Genomic DNA, 15048 nt, shown 5'->3' on the forward strand with positions numbered 1-15048 from the left:
TACTCAAGTCAGACACCTCTTCTGCCCACCCGTGGCCCTGTCTGTGCTCCTCTTCTTTCTTATTCCTCAGTTTCTATCCCCTCCATACCCTGAGAGGGAAGTATGACAAGGGCTTTAGGAGTTAATGTCAATGTAAGGTGTCTGTTCTACTGCAGCTGGAGTGCAGGAAAACTATTTCCCCTAATCACCCCCATGCCCATGTGTTTCAGTGTCAACTTGGCAAAACAGCTGATTTTAGGCTCCATGTGCACTAGCATTTTTTCTTTTTAGTTAAAAAAACACTGGATAAAAAACGCTGGTAATAGCATTTTAGTAGCATTCAGAAGCATTTAGGAGCGTTTAAGAGCGTTAGTGTTTTATTAGAGTTTTACAGTACATGTTGAGGAAAATAAAAAGCTATAAAAAAGTTGTTAGGAGCATTTTAGTAGCGTTTTAGTAGGCTTCTGCAGCGTTTAGGGTTTTTTTTTCTGTTGAAAAAACACTCCAAAAAACTCTACAATAACAATTTTCTTTTCTGCTCCTAGATGCTGAAGCTCAAAAAATGCTAATAGCCTAAAGTAGCATGCATGAAAACATAGGATAACACTATTTAGCTTCTAAGAGCAGAAAGAAAAATGCTAATAACAGCTTCTAAGAGCTTAAAAAAATGCTAGTGTGCATGGAGCCTTACAGCTGCTCCTATTCCAACTGGTGGAGTCGGACCCCTCCTACATGGTTTTTTGGCCTGGGCTTCGCCCCAGTGGCAGGTGCCCAGCTGCAGCTTTTATGTCCAGAAGGCTATGCGTGCCTTCCACCAACATGTGCAAGGTAATATCTCAGTCTCATTGGACCACATGGTCAGTAGCAGGGCCCACATGGCCACAGACACATGGTCTAGGAATGTTACATCTCATTCACCATCCACTGGGAAAATTGGTTGGTGGTGAGAAGAATGCAGGATGGGGCACAGTGTTGAAGCTGGTCTTTTCCTGCACCATGATGATGGTGACTCCTCAGAACCACTATTCCCCCCCAACCCCCAGCACCCTAGAAAAAATGCTGTCATGGTTTTCTATTTCCGGAAGCTCTTCAGGGACATGCATTTAAGCAGGTTGAAATGCTGGTTAGTGAGACAGCTGCTGTCCCAGCTGGATAGAAAACAGTTAACCTGGCTTCCTGCACTTTTTGCTGAGCTCTGCATATCTCCCTATGCTGTAAATAAAAGAGGGGAGGGCTTTGCCGAGACACACAATCTGCTGCATGGGAAGGAAAGAAAGAAAGACACAGACAAGCCTCACTACGTAATCTCCAGCTGCTTACAGAGAAGAGAGAAGGCGGAGCAGTTTCACCTCGGAGAACAAGCTTGCCTGCTGTCACATCCATCATGTAGGGGTATTGCTGGGACCTGAAGACACCAATTGCTGGATACTGCCAAGATGGACAAAACCAAGCATGGATTCTTGCCTGTGCAGGTATGCTGGGGCAGAGAGATTTCAGTGTAGCTTTTGAAACTTGCTTTGCCTGGTCTGAAGTTACTTAAGGGGTGTATGCAAGTAGCCACACCACACAGAATTTACAGTGTGGGTCAGTAAAGCACATTGGGGTATGAAGACAGAACTGCAGGAGTAACACGGTGCAGAGTAAAGCAAGTGGTTATCAAGAGTAGCGAAGGTTTACCAAGCAGTCTATGACAGGTAGGACAGCCTCTTGTGGCAAGGGAGTTGTCAGCACTTCCCCTGTAAGCAGTCCATCTCCCATAGCAACAGGAGCAGATCAGCACCGCAGGGGTTCCTGGCCTGTGCATGAGTACAGAAAAGAAAGAACACGCATGGGGTCCACACTAGGTGCTCTGCAGAACTCCATTTTGTTACTGGGTGTGAAGTAGCAGAGATACACTGGACAGGTGGAGAGGGATAGGATGATGAGAGAGTTAACTGGAGAACAGTTGTACAAAAGTACACAGTGTACAGCCACCATCTCTAAAGTTGGAGGTCCACCTTAAGGTTGAGTTATCCTTGAAAGCGACCCCTGCCTTGTCCTGGGGCATTGACACAGTAAAGGTAACCTATGTGTAAGGCGAGTGACCCTGTTCAGGGTGCCTAGCCCGGAAAAAAATCACACCAGGGTAGGCCTCCCATGTGACCCACACTTGGCACCCAATGAGTAGGGGAACATGGAAAGAGTCACCAGCCAGCACTACATGCAAGTTGAGAGTTGGGTGACCTCACTCCAGCTTTTGCCAGGCCAAGTTGTGTGTGACAATGACACCAACCAACTTTCCTTTGGTAGGGAAAGTTCACATACATGCCATGTCTAGCATACAGTTGTCCTTAAAAGTTTGCATACCTTTGGAGAATTGGTAATATACAGTATGTACTATTTTTAAAGACAAAACACATTTATTTCTTATGAGATTCATTTTCAACTGTAGGTCATGACAGAATAGCCCAATCAAAAAACAAAACATAGCAACATGCGAAGTCTTTGGTCATCTTGCATGAACCACATGTTTGAGATCTTCCCAGGGTGGTTCAATGATATTAAGGTCAGGAGACTGTGATGGCCGCTCCAGAATCTTCATTTTTTTGCTGTAATCACTGGAGGGTCAACTTGGCCTTGTGCTTAGGATCATTGTTGTGCTGGAAATTCTAAGAGCGTCCAATGTGCCACTTTTGTGCAGAAGAATGCACATTGTCTGCCAATATTTTCTGAGAACATGCTGCATTCATCTTGCCATTAATTTTCACAAGATTCCCCATGCCTTTAAAGCTCACATACCCCCAAAACATCACACACCACCATGATTCACAGAGGAGATAGAATTCTTGTCACTATATGCCTTGTTGATCCCTCTCCAAACATAGCGTTTATGGCTGTGACCATAGAGTTCTATTTTGGTCTTGTCACTCCAGATTACAGTGTGCCAGAAGCTGTGAGGCGTGTCAAGGTGTTGTCAGGCATATTGTAACCAGGCTTTATTGTGGCATTGGCCCAGTAAAGGCTTTTTCTGGCAACTCAATCATGCAGCTCATTTTTGTTAAAGTATCGTGGTATTGTGCTCCTTGAAACAACCGCACTGTCTTTTTCCAGAGCAGCCTGTATTTATCCTGAGGTTACCTATGGGTTCTTCTTTGTATCCTGAACAATTCTTCTGGCAACTGTGGCTGCAATCTTTTTTGGTTACCTGACCTCGGCTTGGTATCAAGAGATCCTTGAATTTTTCACTTCTTAATAGTGAATGCACAGTACTGACTAGCATATTCCATTGGATATCTTTTTAAATCCTTTTGCATATTTATAAAGTTCCATTGCCTTGTTACACAGGTCTTTTGACAGTTCTTTTCTGCTCCCCATGGCTCAGTATCTAGCCTGCTCAGTGCATCCATGTGAGAACGATCAAACTCATGGACTATTTATACACAGACACTAATTGCAATTTAAAAAGCCACAGATGTGAGAAATCAACCAATAATTGCCATATAACCTGTGTGTTTCATCCTGGGTCTGTACAAAGGCCAAACGTTATGGGGTATGATAATAAATGGCTTAATATCATCACTGTCCTTAAATAAAAGACAATTTTTTGGCATGATCAGTCATATTTTCAATATCAATGCCAAAATTTCACGATTTCTTCCAGGGAATTTAAGCTTTTGAGCACAGCTGTATATCATGAACCTTGCTCGGTAACCCACCTTTTAAGATGTTATGCAGCAGGGCAGAAGAATATGCAGCCACTTTAGGTGTTTGATCACGACAGTTCATACGAAATTATCTGAAGGGTCAAGCATGTACATTTTTCTCGTAAAATAATAGAACCAATGATTTGTGTTTAATCAGTACTGTATTCATCTGTAAAAAAATCGAGTGAACAAGTATGCGCATGCTTGGAAATGAAAGAATACATTACAATATAATACATTACATCATCGCAGGAAGTTGTAATCTGTTTTACGAGCATTTTCATAACTAGTAACTTATTCGTTTTCAATTTTGTTCATTTAAAAAAACCTGATGATCATTCGTCCAATATTCTCATCAAGGCTTAATTTTTTCAGGAAAAAGGCAAGGTTTCCTCTAACTGAGATCAGTGTGATCCCCATACAGATTGGCCAGTAGAGAAATGAAGCTCTTTTTAGTTGTTACTGCTATCTGCTCATAAAATTCCCCCTGTGGGGATCAGTAAACAGTTCATGATTAACCATTTCCTCCTCTGTCTTCATATGCAGAGCTTGGCGGTTAAAGTTCTCTATTGCATCTTTTTCTTTCACATTGCAGATCCTTTCATTCATTCATTCATTCATTCTGTCCTTTTAAAAACAGGTGGGATTTGAGCACTTTACATGCTAACTAACTGTTCCATTCACATTCAACCTACTACACACACTCTAACCTAACTCCTAGTTCTAGCAGATGGAAAGTAAACATTTTGTGTAAGTGTACTCTACAATATATGTAGCCCTTATTTGGGTGGAGTTATGAGCAATGACCCTCCCCAAATCTTGCACACAGGCGCACTGCTTTCAGAAAACATCCCTTATAAATTCCTAGGTACTCACAATGGATGCTCCTGGTTCAAGTATTTCTTGTAACTATCAGCCAATTTCTGACTTGTTCAGTGGGTGATAGGTTTCTTTGCCAAACATTGATTTTCTTCTGCTTGTGAATAACACTCAATTCTTCATATTGAAATGATGAAAGAGTCACAAAACTGGTTGAGTGTTTCTTTCATTGATGGAAGATCCCAGCGCTTTAGTGACTTGTTGACAACGGAGAGGTAGTCCCCTGTTTTTAATCTTATGAAGACAAATGCTAATATCTAGCTAAAGTAGCATTCCAGACAAAACAACATATGGTTTGAGTAATTTGTCAAAGCATCAGAACTTCTGCAAGCTTTTAACTACTGCCCCTTTCTCAACAGCAGAGATTACCTACCACTTCCTATCTGGAGACACAAGAAGAGGAAAGGAAATCTCTCCAGCATAGGCAGCACTAAAAACCTAACAAATATTCTAAAGGTCTATTCCTATCTTCTCGTTGTGGTAGTGTGTGGTAATACGCACATTATACCACAGTGTATTGCAGTGTACAAGTCATGTTGCATTGCAGTCTAATTAATTTTGAATGACACCCTAATTCACTATTACAGCATCAGGCAATGCACCTGCACTGCAGAGCACAACACATACGCCTGTGAAGAGGTGCAGTGTGGTGCGGCAGTAGTGAACACATATGTACTAAAGCTGAAGAGTGCAAAATTAGGTTCACTTCTGCATAGGAACCAATCAGCTTCCAGGTTTTATTGCCAATGCTTAATTGAACAAGCTGAGGTTAGAAAGCTGACTGGTTTCTATACAGAAGTAAGTCTAATTTTGCACTCTCCAACTTTAGTAAATAAACCTCATAGAGTCCTCATAGAGTTGCGGTAAACTTGAAATTTTTATTAAGCAGAATGTCAATGGCATAAATACCCTAGCTGGAGGGCACCACTTAGGGAACAAATTACAGTTCATTGCAGTTCAAAGATGTGGTTGAGGAGAGATGGCGACAACATCTGTATCAGAGGTGGGAATGTGGCCTGGCCTGTCCGGCCCCAAACGGGATGGCTTCTTTCTGAATAGCAAGTCCCTAGTCTGTCCCTTTTCGCCTGGAACCTTTCCCTACCACTAAGTACTTTCCCTAGCACGTGGGTTCTCTCTCCCTGCACTAGTCACTCGCAGAAATGCATGCCAAAACCCAGGGGCAGGGACTTATATAAACCCTGCTGACCCAAGATGGCCACCATGGGTCACATGGCTGCAGTGTAGCCAACCGGAACACTAATCCATTGACCTAGGAAACAATAGAAAAGCCATGTTTCCCTTGACTTTCTCTCCAGGCTGTGGTGCCACTCAGATTGAGCACCACCCACAGTGGAGAAAACAGACTGCACCTGTCTACATTCCCCACTCTTTAACAGATGCTATCTTAATCATTGTAACACAATAAAATGGCAACAAAAGTGCAATAAAACAGGTTCAGGATGGAACCAACAAATACAGATAAACAACAAAATCAGAGTATCTTGCAGGTAGTTGCCCACAATTAGGCCGCACAGGGCGACGGTTGTCTTGACTTGGCAAAGGTTCATCTTCAAGTATTGCCACAGGTGGCAAAGAATCGTCCGCCTCTTGGAGCACACACCATCCAATACACAAGCTCTGCATGTTTTGATGCAGTTGTTTCTTTATGGTGTTGGGCCTTCAGAGGCTAGGTCATAGACAGGGATAGGTGGGAAAGGTTTCCCCATCACCTGGTACGGGGTGCGCTCCCATTTAGGCTCCAGCTTACCACCTTGGGTGCATTTCATGTTTTTCACAAACACTTGGTTCAGATGTTTGACATGGTCCTTAAATGTCTTGGAAAATATGATGTCAATGAGATAGATTAGCACAGTCTCAAAGTTGAAATCTCCAAGATATCTTTTAATTAAGCATTTGAAGGTACTGGGGGCATTGCTGAGGCCAAAGGGCATCTGATTAAACTGAAACAGTTCTCTCGGTCCTGGTCCCAGATCGGGACTTACCAGTATCTGCTAGCCAGATCTAGGGTTGAGAAGAACTTTGCTGGTCCTAATGCCATTATGGACTCTTTCACCTGAGGCAATGGATAGGCATCCCTGTGGGTATAGGTATTGAGCTCACGATAGTCTACATAGAACCGCATGTCACTGTCTTTCTTGCATACCAGGATGATGGGGGCGGTTCAAGGACTGTGACTCTTCTGAATCACCCCACCTTGCAACATATTATACAGCAAGTACTGTCCTGGCACAGATCTGGGGAAATATGGTGGTACCGCTCTATGATGGGCAGAGTATCACCTGTGTTAATTAGATGGTCAATATGTCTTAGGTGAACCTGTAATCCTATGGAGTAGTGGCAAACACTAGGAGATGTTTCTCCAACAGTTGGTGGAGCAGTCTCTGTTGTGGTAGGGGAAAGCCTTTAAAAGGGATGTCCAGATAACCTAGTAGTGACTTGTATTGGGCCTTGTCCCAGGACACCATAGCTGCCTGTAGGGGGGCACACACAGTTTCCACCCCCAGTTGGGGCTTGATGATGCAGTGGTGAGAAACAGCATATAGCTCAGCAACAATGGGTGTCTGGGCAGTGCAATGGGAGCTGTGCCCAGGCTGTGAGTTGCACTGAGACTCGTCCCCAGTGGACCTTGGACATGGTTTGGCACACCAGTCATTCCCCAGATGTCACTGTGCCTTTGCAGGTTTCAGCCATAACTGTGACTCCCTGTAGTGTTTGGTTGGGAGGGGGACAAACTACCTCCATTAGGGGTGCTAACAGTAGCTTCTGTTTAGCAGGCATACATAACCACCCCCACTTGTTCCAGCTGTTTCTGTGCTGCCTTTCCTTGAGCTTCAAAGACCTGAAGTACTCTAAACCACACTGCTTACAAGCCAGAGCTATGGGTCCACTGGCCATCCTGAGCTAATTCTTCCAGTGCAGTTTGCAGGGCTGACAGTGGTGAGGGTGCCAGGGCCTCCTCCTAGAGGTATAGAAGTTCATACTTTTTGATCCCTGCAACAGTTACATCTGTCTCTTCTTGTTCTCGAGCAACCTTGTTTACCACCACATCTTGGAAGGTTGTTGTAGGTTGTGCTTTAAACTTCTAATGTAGTGCTCTCTGGACTGGGTCATGCTTTAGGCCTACTATAAATTGATCTTTCAGTATGTGGTCATAGTCAGCTATGTCAGCACAGTCACGCACTATTTCTCTAGATGTCTCCAGAGGTTCTGCATATCCACCACATAATAGGTAATATTCTCATCCTCCTGCTGTTTCCTGAGGAAGAATCTCTGCCTCAGCTCTGGTAGCCGTATAAAAGAGGCCGAAGAGGCCCTCCAATGTGTGCCACAATCTCTTCCACAATGGCCCTTACCAATTCAGACAGTGTATTCATTGCTTTTGGGGCATCATCCTCTAAAGCGTTAATAGCCAACTCCACCACTAGCCGGACCGGAACCTAGTACAGGTGAACAGCACTCTCCAGCCTCTCTTCTCATTCTGCTAAGCTAAAGCCAAAGCTGACTGCAGCTAAGTTTGGGGAAGTGCAGCATGGTGCAACAGTAGTGAACACGCAGAGTCTGGTTGCAGTAAACTTGAAATTTGTATTAAGTAGAATGTCAATGGTATAAACACCCTGGCAGGAGGGCGCTGCTTAGGGAACAACTCACAGTTCAGTGCAGTTCAAAGATGTGTCTGAGAAGACAGCGTCTGTCTCAGAGGTAGGAATGTGGCCTGATCAGTCCGTTCCCAAGCGGGATGGCTTCTTTCTGAATAGCAAGTCTCTAGTCTGTCTCTTCTCACATGGAACCTTTCCCTACTGCTAGGTACTTTTCCTAGCAAGCGGGGTCTCTCTTCCTAGACTAGCCACTCACAGAAATGCATGCCAAAACCAGGGGGAAGGGACTGATAGAGACCCTGATGACCCAAGATGGCCTCCAAGGGTTACGTGACTGCAGCATAGCCAACCGGAATGCTGCTCCATTGACCGAGGATACCATAGAGAAACCATATTTCCCTTGATTTCCTCTCCAGGCTGTGGTATCACTCAGATTGAGCGCCACCAACAGTAGAGAAAACAGACTGCACCTGCCTATACTGCACTGCATTTAAGAAAAGGGTCAGTTCCATTTTTCAGTGTGTTAAGGTGTGCTGTCAGCCTATTTAAGTGGGTCTTACTGAGGGATAGCATAATGTATTAACCTGCGTGCATGATCCATGCTCAAAATGACACTGCCAGGTTCAGTCCTATCATGTCCAAAAGGCATGTTTACTGACGTTTTTTACATAAAGTTGAAAGTGTAGGGCTCTGGTACTGGGCCTAAATCATGACTCTTCATGTCTTGTGCAAACGCTTTGGGGCCAATTCACACACATTCATGGGTATTGCATTAGATTGCACATTAACGTCTACTCTAGATGCTCAGGCTACAAATATCAGAGTACAAAAAGAGAGGTGAATGAACGAAAGAAATGGCTTGGGCCCCTAACCTCATACACCTGGGGATGGTTGTACCTTCTGCATTCCCTGTAGTTACATGCTTGAATGATTCTCCCAAGCAGCTGAATTTGTGGTATTTTACAAAGCATAATAAGCATTGTTTACAACAATATATATTAGTTAAACTAGATAGATAAATACAGATTTATCTTTTCAGAAGCCTATCTAATTTACACCTGTGCTTTCATAGATAGGGTTTACCAGATTACGGTGTTAAATGAAGTTCTGCAAAGCAATTCTCTTTCTACATATTACATTTCAATGCAGAAAAAACATGACCCCTTTTTTATTGTAACTTACCAGGAACCAATCTGTAGACTCCTATTTCACTGTATCTATAGTCATACAAACTGACTGAATGATGAATTGACAGGGTGTACCAGTTATGAGAACAAGCGCTTGTGCCAGTGAAAAAAATGCCATGGTATTCTGAAAAGCTTTGCTGTGAAGTCAAATAGGTGTATTATTCCCTACATAACATTGTTGGATATGTGCAATATATAAGTATTTATCTAATAAGGTAGTGATGTGAAAATCGTAGAAACTCACAGCATCTAAGCAGATTTTTTTCATCAGTTTGAATTTGAACCTACTAAACTGATAACAAGTGAAATCTGATTGCTTGATATGACTTTCATACCCTGGAATAAAGGGAGTCTGACATTAGATATATTCTGTCATGTTAGATGCATGCATGCTAAGTAATACATATATGTTATTTTTACAGGCATTTATAACTATTCCGAGAGATTACAGTATTCCCTTGTGCAATGGGGTTTATTTCCTAAAACTGGAGAGTGCAAAATCTGGTGTAGCTGTGCATAGAAACCAATCAGCTTCTAGGTTTAATTTTCAAAGCTTAACTGAACAAGCTGAAGTTAGAAGCTGATTGGTCACCATGCACAGCTGCACCAGATTCTGAGTGCCCCAGTTTTAGTTAATCTACCCCAAAGTCTTCATGTAGTTTTTTCTCATCAGCAGTATGATGGTATCTTTGCTCAGGCAGGGACAGCATCTACTTCTTGTGCGGAGATGACACAGTCCTGGTCCTGAATCCTGATAACTTATACAGTTTTTGGCTGTGTTCACAAATGGCTCGCACAGATCAGCCCTTGTTGCTGCACGATTCATAAAGTTACAAAGTTACAGTCTGATCACTGGGAGGAGAGGAGACTGCAGAAATGTTTCATCCTAGCTGCAGAAGACTGGTGTGATCATCTCATCCTAGGCAGTCACTTTCCTGTAGCTTATAGACTGATTTTAATATGAAAAGGTAGAGCTGTTTGAAAATAATGCTACACTTCCTGTGTATTGTGATGTCATGAATGTGTAACACCCTGCTATTATTCAGACTGCAGTTTGTTAAAAGAGACACAAGGTGGCAGTGTCCTGCAACTCAGTGGCACACACACTGGTGAAAATCTTTATGGACTTGGCAGGCAAACCGCAGGACTTTGCTGTGAGACAGCGGATTAAAAGACTACACTTCCCAGAGGAGCTGGTGTGTGGGTGGAGGCAGATATATGCAGAAGCCTGGAAATGAAGTGAGCTGGGGAAGTTGGAAGGAGGGTATAAGCAGAAGGCTGTGTGGAATGCTGGAGGATGGGAACCAGGCCTAAAAGTGAGAGAGTGGAGGAAATGGGAGGAATCACTGACCGCCGACAAGTCTGGAAGACCACCTTGTTGGCTGTTTCAAGTGCTGCTGTCAGAAGGGATCTTGGAAGAAGGAACCGCAGGACCATTGGCAGCCTCCATCTACAGAAAGACTACCAGTTACATTAAATTCCTTAGCGGTTTTCCCGAGTGTAGCTCGGGGTAAAATGTCTATACCAAAAGCGGTAACCCAAAGCTACACTCGGGCTTACCATGCGGCGCTGCATAGGGAGTCCCTGCAGCACTTACCTTGTCCTTGGCTCCCGCGATGTGTCCCCTGCAGCGTCCCCGGCCATCTCCTCTGGCTGATGCCGGCATCCGCCTCCTGTGTTCCGGTCCCTGTGACGTCGGGACGTACGGGCGCCACCGGCGGCGGGAAATTTGAAAATTTAAAAAAAATGTAATTTTTTTCAAAACGATTTTACATAGTAAAACATTGCTGTTTCAACCCATTTCACATACATTTTGTCCCTAGTGCTTTGTCCTGTCCCCTGTCTGCATTTTGATTGTTCTTTCTGCCTGGAAACTTAGAAAAGTCCATGGCGCCCAAAAAGCATCCCTTTAGGTCAAAATCGGGTTTAGATCAGCTAGAGAACAGCGATAGTAAATCAGAACCACTTGCAGAATTGAGTGATGATTCGTGGAGAAATTCGTCATCAGACACTGAAAACAATTTTGCGACTTTGCTCAGCGATGTGCGAACTATATTTCAAATTTCAGTGTTTTTGGTTTGATTATATTATTGAATTAAATGTATGATTTAGAATCTTGTTCAGACAGATTTCAGTGAGTTATTCCTAAAAATTACAGCCTACAATAAAAAAACTACATATTTCCATGCAAAATAATGGTACCGCTTTCAGCACCAAAAATATGAAATAATCATACCGCTAGGGAGGTTAATGATGCCACAGATTGGGTGAGAGATTCCCATTCTCAAGCCATTTGAATTATCACTGACATTGTTCAAGCCAGTCATTCTCTACTTAGTTACTGACATTGTTCACAAGTTGCACATATTGAGACCTAGTTCACCCGGCCTATTAGCAAACACACCTACAGAATAACCCAGTCACAGGGGCCTACTGCATTGTCCACCCTCTACAGGCCAAGCCATATCACTGCTCCTTCTGCAGTTGGCTCTCATTCATCAAGGGATACCTTTCTTTGTTGCCATTTGCTATTGTGGCCTAAAGAGGACTTGGCCCTTACCACCAGTTGCTTCTGCCCATCCCTTAAAATGTGCATCTGCTTTATGTTGCTTTACTGTGCTTTAACTTAAATTCAATTACATTTTTAAAAAATGTTGATGTGGGGTTTCTCTCATAATCCATACCAAACTGAAGGGTCCCATATGGATTTGGTCTGGGGCAGGACCCCATACCATTTGTTTTTTAAATTTTGGCGTGGGTCCCCCTAAAATCCAAACCAGACCCAAAGGGCCTGGTATGGATTGGGGTTGGACCACCATGCTGGTTTTTTAATCAAATTTTAATTATGGCAATTATATTCTTTACAGTCAGCTGTGAACCCTGCTGACAGCTTGCTGGCCTGCTCCTTAAAACTAGCTAAACTGCTAAAAGCCAGTAAAACACCAGTGCACAAAAGGGAAAAATACTGGGAAAAATGCTCATATTGAGTGTGTTTTATACAGCTTTTTTCCAGCAATTTTTTTTTGCTGCTAGTGTGCATGAAGCCTTAGTCTGCTACAGTACAAACATTTCCACTTTGGTGTCTACATATTACATTAAAATCAGTTTTGTTTTCAAAATTGAAGTGAGGGTAAATATGATCAGACAGCAATAAAAACCTGACAGAGGCTGTACCCCCGTCATCCTATCATATTGCTACCTAAAGGAATGTATCCCCCTTACTGGGATTTAATATTTTCAATTTACTCTAAAAACAATATTAGCAAAAATGTAGCCTGCACCACTAGAGCTTAAAATTAATTTGTGGCCAGATAATTACTAGAGACTTATTATATTCTATCATTGACATGCTTAGACGTTTACATTGATTTATCATTTTATTTGGTGGCTTTGTTTATATTATAAGAGTAGCACAATCATGCTAAACTATATATTTTCAACCTTAGTATTTAGAGAGCAATAAATGTTCAATTTTGGGGACTTATAACAAAATAAATAAATAAATAAATATATATATATATATATATATATATATATATACTTTTCAATGAAGGTGCATCTTGAAAAATGTATATCTTGTTTAAATAATCACTTTCTTTTAAACTGAAAACTTACTAGGTAAATAAAACCAAAGCTATTATAGGGATGTAATACTAGTCTGAAGCCGTCTAGTATCAACTTAAGTTCATGTTAAGTGCATATTTCCCTTTGTATGAATTAAACGAAAGACTTCCAAATAAGCAAACAGTGGGACGGACCCACAAGTGTATATATTACAATGAAAAACAGGTATGCTGAGACGGGTGTGAATATTTGATAGAAAGGAAATAGTGCATAGAAACCAGTTTGTAACCAGGTCTAATAGTCTAATAGTCCATGTTAGACTGCAAGTAGCTGCCAGAAATGTGGGATCTCTGTAAGCTTGTATTACTCTTTTTGGGATGTATCATATTTATCAAATATCTAAAAGTCATATGGGCAGCAAGAAACCTTCCTCCTGGGCCCATCCCTTTACCCTTTATTGGAAATTTGTGGGCACTGAACTTCCAGCTGCTACCAGAGACACTTAGACAGGTATGTGCCAGTACTGAATAAATCTATAGGAGGTAAACAAAAAATTCATATTAAGTGTGAGTTTAATTAAACTCTACAGTTGCAGGTTAGAGGTAAAAAGATTGCTTTTAGATTTAAAAAAATGTATTTTTTCATATTGCACTATGTTTAATGCATATAAATATGACATTTGGTTCTATCTGAAAGTGTGTGTAGATCCATTTCTAAGTATACTATGATATTCCTAATGCATCATGCTGTTCAATCTGTATTTCTGTAACAGCCCACATTTTAGCTACTTTTGACTTTGAGACTTTATGTTACTCAACTGATCTCCTTTTGCTATAAAATGTGAGTATCCATCCACATGTGGAACACTCTATGAACATGTGGAACACTCTAAAGAACACTCAATGAAACGTGTTGCTTTGTTTTGCGAGGAGTAGAACGCAATGGGGTTGATTTACTAAAACTGGAGAGTGCAAAATCTGGTGCAAATGTGCATGGTAGCCATTCAGCTTTTAACTTCAGGTTGTCCAATTAAGCTTTGACAAAAAAAAAACTGAAAGCTGATTGGTTTCTATGCAGAGCAGCACCAGACTTTGCACTCTCCAGTTTTAGTAAATCAACCTCAATATGATCCTTCACTGCTGGCTGTAAAGCAGTCCAAGACCCCTACAGCATTTCATTATCCCATGCAGAGTGGTGACTTGCACTAGCTTTTCACATAAGCTACCTGTTGTCACTGCCAGTGCTTCTGCTGGGTTATCCATAACAACATATAAAATATGTAGCTCAGCTGAAAGGTCATGCTTTTTGCATATCTCAGCCATGCTTGAGATGAGATACCCCAATGAGGTCCTGACAAATGGTGAGTTCAAGCAAGGCATAAAACCACACTGCAGCCCAGCCAAAAAGGAGAGATCAATTTTCTATATAGACTTAGCAATTGGAATGATTTATATGATGAGGCTTACCATCAAAGTGCCCTTAACATTTAACAATTATCTTTTGCACAAGTTGTCTGGTTAGGTAAATTTGTATATTTACCAGAATATTTATCTTTTGAAAAGCCATAAATCTATGCATGTGAAAATGGAGCCCTAGTGTGTTTTAGTTCATGTGCTTCCCTAATGTTGTGCCACTGCATGAACATCCACAAAGAGAAAAACATATGTAGCACTACCCCTTTAGGAGTTGCTAAAGTTTCGGTCCACCGATAGACCTGTACAGCCAGGCAACATGTATTTCCTTCAGACTTGCATCAGTCCTTGAGCTTTGTTTTGAAGTTTTATTAGGGAAATTAGAACTTGTATGGGGTAAGGGGTGTATGGGATGCCCAATGGCCACAGAGGACAAACTTCTTAGCAACTATGTACAAGTCTTTACAGGAAAACTTCATCTGGAGAGCTAGCCAGCATCTCCAAACGTACCCCCCCAGACCCCAGAATTATCCTCTTTTCATCCAGCTGTACGGGGTAAATTCCTGGGCAGGGATCCAGTGCCTGTCACCGCAGTGTGAACAGTTCTGGACAAAAAGCTAATCCAGTTGCCCACTTTTTGGCCCAGGGGTGCAGGTCTACTCAGTCCTTCTCCTGTGTTGCCGGTGGGTCAGTGACTACTACAGAGGCCTTCTAGCTGGGCCGCTCC

General features: G+C 42.2%; 1 protein-coding gene across 2 annotated transcripts in view; it reads left to right on the forward strand.

The window, feature by feature from the left end:
- Positions 1-1317: 1317 nt before the first annotated feature.
- The window catches only part of LOC149449914 (cytochrome P450 2J2-like), a 52209-nt gene continuing 38478 nt past the window's right edge, over positions 1318-15048 (forward strand). Inside the window, exon 1 of one of the 2 annotated variants that reach the window (XM_089692597.1) lies at positions 1318-1451. In XM_089692597.1, coding sequence (XP_089548723.1) covers positions 1416-1451 — 36 coding nt within the window. In that variant the 5' untranslated portion in view covers positions 1318-1415. Of the gene's footprint in view, positions 1452-13184; positions 13420-15048 lie in introns of those variants that run through there. The other variant, XM_089692596.1, reaches the window with a different exon arrangement.

Source organism: Staurois parvus, unplaced genomic scaffold (genome assembly GCF_062004578.1).
Source record: "Staurois parvus isolate SC_StPar_1 unplaced genomic scaffold, SC_StPar_1.0 ptg000596l, whole genome shotgun sequence".
Classification (NCBI taxonomy): Eukaryota; Metazoa; Chordata; class Amphibia; order Anura; family Ranidae; genus Staurois; species Staurois parvus.